This window comes from Saccostrea echinata, unplaced genomic scaffold (genome assembly GCF_033153115.1).
Source record: "Saccostrea echinata isolate AGI-Se365-2 ecotype Australia unplaced genomic scaffold, CSIRO_AGI_Sech_v1 ptg000040l, whole genome shotgun sequence".
Lineage (NCBI taxonomy): Eukaryota > Metazoa > Mollusca > Bivalvia > Ostreida > Ostreidae > Saccostrea > Saccostrea echinata.
The window spans coordinates 1,925,770-1,933,108 of NW_026889789.1; the positions used below are offsets into that span (position 1 = coordinate 1,925,770).

Sequence of the window (7,339 nt, forward strand, 5' to 3'; positions counted from 1 at the left end):
TTATGTACTGACTATTAACATGTACTTGCATTAATATTTTTATCCTGTAAATTAATGAATTCTTTATTATTATTATTATTATTATTATTTTTTTTTTTTTTTTTTTTGCAAATATAGACTATATTTTATAAATTACAATTTAATTTTTTGATTTAATCACAAACAAAATTCATTCATTGCTTTAAACATTTGATACACAACTTTTATAGTTCAATAGAAACTTAGAAATCTCATTTCTTGCATGGACATTTTATGCATAAAATAGGTACCACATCTATAGAAACAATACACAATTACAATATAAACATATATGAAATAATACTTTTAATTAAATGCTAATTAAACATTTTTCAACATCATACGAGGTGCATTTTGTAAAGATTTACATTCAAAATATGCAAAATGTGAATGCATCATAATTCTTGCCATAAAAAATATCTTTAGCCTTAAATTAAACAATCTTTGCTTTTATTACTTAAGTCTGATATGTTTCCGACATAAATAAACGAATTTTGATCATTTACATCTAGAAACATGCATAGAAACTTGATGTAAATAGACCTACCCTAAGTTTTTCTTTACTTGACGGCCGTTTGTGATCTTTAAATCACGCGACTTAGGTGATCGATGTTGAAAAACAAACATCAAAATCATGAAATACAATGATTAAAGTTACATAAAATCACATTTTTAAGTGATTTTATCGTAGGCCGGAAAATGGCCTTATAGAGAATCATCCTTTTAAACTCGAGGAGATAATTTTGCGTAATTACGCCAGACTGTCTGTAAAGCCCGAGTCAGTACATTTGACAATGCTTTATTCCAGTGCGTCATGCACATATATCTCAATATATAGTGAAAGCTACAACAAAAAATATACGAATCATAAGCTGGCAGCCCTTAACTTGATGGACATTATATCTTTACACAAGAAATATGGCGCGAAAAGGATCACATGTATGATGTACTGGTTTGACATTAACTACAGTTCTAGATCACTGTTTATCACTGACATTATCAAATACATGTAATAATTCAATCGATTATACTGATAAAAGAATAAACTTACACTTTGATGGGCTCCAAATAATCAAACAATGTTACGCAAATAACTATAAATACATGTGCCCACTCGGGCGGAAATGCATGAACTAAAAATAATTCGTACCAGTAATGATTAACTCGTACCAAAAATTTTCTTAACAACATAACATTACACTCCCCGCCTGATATGCTAATATCACAACATATATTGCAACTTCAATCAACATCACTACTAGTGACTAGAATAAAAGATACCTATTTAGAAACATCAATCTACATGTGTACAGTTTGCACCTTATAGAGACAAGAGTTTAACAGTTTCACACACAGTGCGAACATACACAGTCTTTGCATCACCTCGAGCAACCTGTACTTCCACCTTTCGGACTAAACCATCCTCGCTAGGGAACACACGCACTACCACTCCTAGTGGCCACTGATTACGAGGTACATCTCGGTCGCGTAATAGAATGACGTCACCAAGTTTCAAGTTGTCATTCACAGACTCCCACTTCTGTCTTGACTGCAAAGTCGACAAATAATCCGACTTCCAACGCTTCCAAAAGGTGTCCGCTAGAATCTGAACGTATTTCCATTGAGAGCGATACATCTCCTTAGTATCCAACTCCACAGGATGCTGTGTCATGGTCCCGGTTTTCTGTGTTAACAGAACTGATGGTGTAAGTATAAACGGTGAGTTTGGGTCAGTAGAAACTGATACGATAGGTCTCGCATTAATAATTGCGCTGACTTCTGCCATTAAGGTGGATAGAACTTCGTGAGTCAGGTTTTGATTGGCTGGGTTTCTGAGCATGTTATCCAAAATACGTCTGGCTATCCCAATAAGTCTCTCCCATACCCCACCCATATGGGATGCATGAGGGGGATTAAATCTCCATACTGTTATGTGGTCTTCCAAGATTGAAATCAGTTTGGAGTCCTCTACATTGATAACCTTCATGTGTAGGGCGTCGGCGGCGCCAACAAAATTGGTACCTCGGTCCGATCTAAATTCTTTGACCTCACCACGAATAGCATAAAATCTCCTCATAGCATTGATGAATGATCCTGTACTCATTTCCTCAATGAGTTCTAAGTGAACAGCTCGACAGTACAAGCAAGTAAATATCACAGCCCAACGTTTCGAGTTAGCACTTCCTCCACGTGTGCGTCTGGTTAACACATCCCACGGACCGAACACGTCAACACCAACGAATGTGAAGGGTGGACAAGGTGTCAAACGGTCTCTAGGTAAGTCACTCATCTTTTGTTCTACAAACTTCCCTCGCAATCTCCGACAAGTTACACAATGAAAGAGTATGGACGATATGAGGCGTTTCCCTCCAGTGATCCAGAATCCTGCCTTCCTAACGGCGCCTTCTGTGAGGTGTCTTCCTTGATGCTCAGTCTGTTCATGGAAACGTCGAACAATCAATGTAGCAACATGATGTTTTCCCGGGATCAAAACTGGATGTTTCTCACCATATGGTAGGTCTGATGTCTGGAGTCTACCTCCCACTCTTATGATCCCTTGGTCATCTATAAAAGGTGCAAGCTTTAGAATGGAGCTTGTCCGCGGTATGGGTCTGCCCTCCATTAGAGCTTCAGTCTCTCTAGGATACATGTCTCGCTGCACTGCTCTAACAATCTGGTTCTCAGCCTGCTTGATGAATTCTGTTTCATTAGTTTCAGTGTCTTTGTTCTTGTTTCTAAATTTTGTCAAGAATCGCAACAACACTCTTATGGCAGATAAGAGAGATTTCCAACTGGAGAATCGCTTGAAACGAGATGTTCCGAGATAATCTACGGTTTCTTTGCCATCTGCCTTGGTCTTGCACGAGGTAACCTCAGGACGAATCTCTCGATCACTCTCAGGGTTGACAAGATGAAATCCTTCACTCAAATGGCTCTCAGTTTCTGTGTACAAGAAGTCTGGACCTTTCAGCCATGAACTTTCCTGAAGCTGACACGCCAACATGATTCTGGTTCCCGAGTCTGCAGGATTTATCTCGGATCGTATGTAATTCCACTGATCAGGTTGAGATGACCTATGGATCCTTGCAACACGGTTGCTGACGTAAATGTAAAACCGTCTACTCGTATTCTGTAAATATCCTAACACCACTCGACTATCTGAGTAGTACTGAATGTCACTCAATTCCAGTCCAAGATGTTGAGATACCATCTCACCCACTTCAACAGCCAACACTGCCGCACATAGTTCAAGCCTCGGTATGGTGTGGCCATGTTTTGGTGCTATCTTGGATTTCCCATATGTGAAGCCTATGTGAATAGCGCCATTACTGTCAATAGCTTGCAGGAATGCGACGGCAGCAATCGCTTGCTCTGAGGCATCTGAAAACACATGCAAACGTTTCAGAACACAGTCCTTGTAAGGATGTTGAAGTAAACATCGAGGAACCTGAAGATGTTCTAGAGATTTCAAGGAGTCCTTCCAATTCCTCCAGTCCTTTATGCGACACTCTGGCAATGGTATGTCCCAATCTGTAGTCTCAGCTATCAAGTCACGCATCAGGATCCTCCCTAGGAGTAGGACTGGTGCGATCATTCCGAGGGGGTCAAATAGACTATTCACCACAGACAGCACACCTCTCCTGGTAAACGGCTTATCATCGTCACGCACACGGTATGTGAATGTGTCTAAATTGAGGTCCCAGACCAGTCCAAGACTGTGCTGCAAAGGTAAGTCAGCCTTAGCAATATCTAAAGTTTTTAAGTCACTTGCTAAGTCCTCCATGCAAAAATTATTCATTACAGTTTTACTGTTGGACGCTATCTTATGAAGCTTGAGTTGTCCCTCTTGATAAAGAGTCTCTTGTGTGTTCCGTAACACCTTTATAGCTTCCTCTTCTGTTGGGAAGGATGCCAAACCATCGTCCACATAAAACTGGTTGTTAACAAATTCCCTCACTTCTGGATCTTCAGACTGTGCCACGCAACGACGGAGACCATAGGTCGCAACCGCCGGAGAAGGAGAATTTCCAAAAACGTGGACACACATCCTATACTCAACTAGATCCTTCTGGGGATCGTGGTCCTGGTGCCAAAAGAAACGCAGGAAATCGCGATGATTCTCTGTCACGAAAAATCCATAAAACATCTGCTGTATATCCGCCATTACAGCAACTGGTTCCTTGCGGAAGTGATGTAACACACCAACTAGGCTGTTCATAAGCACAGGTCCTGACATCAAAACAGCGTTTAGTGAGATTCCCTTATAGTTAGCTGAAGAATCGAAAACGACTCTAACTTGGTCCCTTTTCCGTGGATGGTACACTCCGAATAACGGTAGATACCAGCACTCCTGTTCTGTATCAAGTGGTGGAGCCACTTCTGCATGTCCATTATGCAGCAGCTTTGTCATGAAAGTGCGAAAGTGGTCCCGTTTCACAGGGTCTCGTTGGAGGTTCTTCTGTAAGATTCGTGCACGTTTGAGAGCTTCCTCTCTGTTATTTGGTAAAGGGGAACGCGACTCCTTAAAGGGTAATGGTGCTTCCCAATGACCATCCGGCGTTTTCTTAAACTCCTTACCCATGATTTCCAAGAACTGTCGGTCCTCGACAGAGTATCCGTCTTTCTCATCATCCGTTGTCCGAATAAACACATCCTGTCCAATTCCGTCACTTTTCACAGTATTTATCGAAACAGCTAAGTGATGATCACATGGTTCAAATGCAGATGGTCGTCCACTACTCAGGATCGTAGTCTTATTGACGCTAGCTACAGTCGATGGTGTACATGTGTCTCCTAGACATACGTTACCAATCACAACCCAACCAAGGGGTAGCCGCTGGGCAAATGGAGCAGTCCTAGGCCCAGTTTTCTGTTCCAATACATGGTGTACTTCTGGTAAGTCTCTTCCAATAAGAAGTAAAATGTTTGCCTTCTCGTCAAGAGGAGGGATCTGAATACCTTTCAAGTGTTCAAAATGTGTGATCACATCTGGTGTGGGGATCTCTTGGCGATCATTTGGAATGTTATTGCATTCGATAACTGGTGGAAGACCAATTCTAAATGTCTTATCTAACGATTCAATTGTAAGTCCAGACATCTGTCGTCCAGTAACAGATGAGCGTCCAGCACATGTAGATAGGGTATATTGCACAGACTCTGTCTTAGGGCTACACAGAGCATCAAAGAGCTTTGAACGGGCTAGTGTCCTATTGCTCTGATCGTCGATAAGAGCGTAAGTATGGTAATAGTTCTGAGGTGTGTCAGTGGAGTATATACGCACAAGTACTGCTTTCCCACAGGATTTCCCAGAAAATCCTGGTCCACATACTTCCGTACACAAAGAGGTTTGTGGCTCCCCGCCATGGAGCTCGGCTGCTACACTGACCCTTGGCTCAAGATTGCTTTGAGTTCTATGGGCAACACCAACATGCAGTGCTGTCGTATGTTTATCACTCGAACACACTCTACACTTAACCGGCACAGTACAATCCTTTGCGCGGTGATCTGTAGACGCGCAACACTTGAAACACAAATTGCGGTCACGCAAGAACTTCTTCCTTTCTGTCATGGAGAGCTTAAGAAAGCCTTTACAGTCCTGTAAGCTATGATCTGCATTATGTATTGGGCACTTTGATCTCACAGAATTGTTCGAGTCCCCCACAGCAGTTTTTCTGTTATTTACACTGAGTCCCCTGTTTCCTGTTTGAACTGGCTGTGGATTACATGCAAATACAAATCCAGGGTCATTCCAGATAGTGCTCTGTTCACGAATAAATTCACTTAACTCTCTAAACGGAGGAAAAGCCACATTGTGTCTGTTTTTATATTTGACGGCTCTGTCTCTCCATTTGGACTGCAGAGATGGTGGTAACTTTGCAACAATAAGTGTTAAAGTACGATAACAAGTCCCTGAGCTGTGGGTCCTCCATGGCTGATTCAATCTCTGAGAGAATATCCGAGAGTACATAAAGTTTCTCCTTTTCTCTAACACTGATTTTAGCAAAGATTTCCAGTTTCCGTTTTAGTGCAGCTTCTATCACTTGTGGGCTGCCATACCTCTCATCAAGTCGACTCCATATTCTGAACAGACCTCTCTGGTGATCCAACGGATTTGACGAACGCACACTTATCGCCTGAGGAGTTGAACTCGGGCCTAAGAATTTCACAAGCAAGTCCAGTTCTTCTGATGCACTTATGTCAAGCTCCTTCATCACTGACTTGAAACTGTGTTTCCAGGCTAAGTAGTTCTCAGGTCGGTCATCGAACTTGGAGAGTCTTGTAAGAACAAGATCCTTTTTGAGAAGGAACTTAGCAAAGTCGGAACACTGATCTACAGGACGAGTCCCTATAGGTGGAATATGATCTACTTCGGGAGGAAGTAAGTCCCTATCAAATGCTGAGGTAGGTTCCGGAGAGAAATCCCATGAATGAACAGAGTCTTTCCATCCTTGTTCTGGTAGACAAGGTGCTCTATGAGTGTCATTGAGTCTGTTATCACGCGTGTTAGCTCGTAAAGGTATGTATGTGGATGATGTGACCTTCGGTCGACCTGGGAACAGTTCTCTAGCAGACGGGTCTGTTACCACTGGCTGTGCAGGGTGAAAGTCCATCTCTAATACGCTTAGGTGCATGTGGCTCCATATGTCTAGGAACAAATGCTGGGGTTTCGGCTGATAACTGAACTGACTGAATATTCTCCTCTTGAGCTTTCACAGATATCGGCTTGTATTCACTTGAACACCACGAACTAACATCTGTTAAATCCTCTAAACTAATGCTGTCCTTAGCATACATCTCTTCAATTGCACGTTTTTCTGCTAAAAGTTCAAGGTCCATCTTGATTAACTGCTGTTTATAGATGATCTCAGCTTGTGCTTTCTTTAATGCAGTTTCCTCATCTGCGTACTTCATATGGATTTTGGCGAGTTCCGCGCTTACGGAGACGTCCGACATGATGCGTGAGCTGCGTACAAAGTCTTTCACTGTAAAGCCCGAGTCAGTACATTTGACAATGCTTTATTCCAGTGCGTCATGCACATATATCTCAATATATAGTGAAAGCTACAACAAAAAATATACGAATCATAAGCTGGCAGCCCTTAACTTGATGGACATTATATCTTTACACAAGAAATATGGCGCGAAAAGGATCACATGTATGATGTACTGGTTTGACATTAACTACAGTTCTAGATCACTATTTATCACTGACATTATCAAATACATGTAATAATTCAATCGATTATACTGATAAAAGAATAAACTTACACTTTGATGGGCTCCAAATAATCAAACAATGTTACGCAAATAACTATAAATA

The 7,339-nt window shown here is 41.4% G+C and overlaps 1 protein-coding gene across 1 annotated transcript; it reads right to left on the reverse strand.

The window, feature by feature from the left end:
• Nucleotides 1-1,339: 1,339 nt before the first annotated feature.
• Nucleotides 1,340-6,972, reverse strand: LOC133200504 (uncharacterized). The gene is made up of 3 exons (XM_061336291.1): nt 6,603-6,972; nt 5,917-6,472; nt 1,340-5,807 (listed from the first exon to the last, which is right to left on the reverse strand). Exons 1-3 carry the CDS (start codon nt 6,970-6,972, stop codon nt 1,340-1,342), a joined length of 5,394 nt encoding a protein of 1,797 aa, XP_061192275.1.
• Nucleotides 6,973-7,339: the final 367 nt, after the last annotated feature.

Excerpts from the sequence above, each read along its gene's own strand:
- LOC133200504 (XM_061336291.1), bottom strand. The coding sequence starts at position 6,972 with ATGTCGGACGTCTCCGTAAGCGCGGAACTCGCCAAAATCCATATGAAG. Across the intron at positions 6,473-6,602 it reads TTCACCCTGCACAGCCAGTG|AACAAGGATGGAAAGACTCT; the intron begins GTAACAGACCCG and ends CTTGTCTACCAG. Across the intron at positions 5,808-5,916 it reads CAGCTCAGGGACTTGTTATC|AGAGTTAAGTGAATTTATTC; the intron begins GTACTTTAACAC and ends TCCTCCGTTTAG.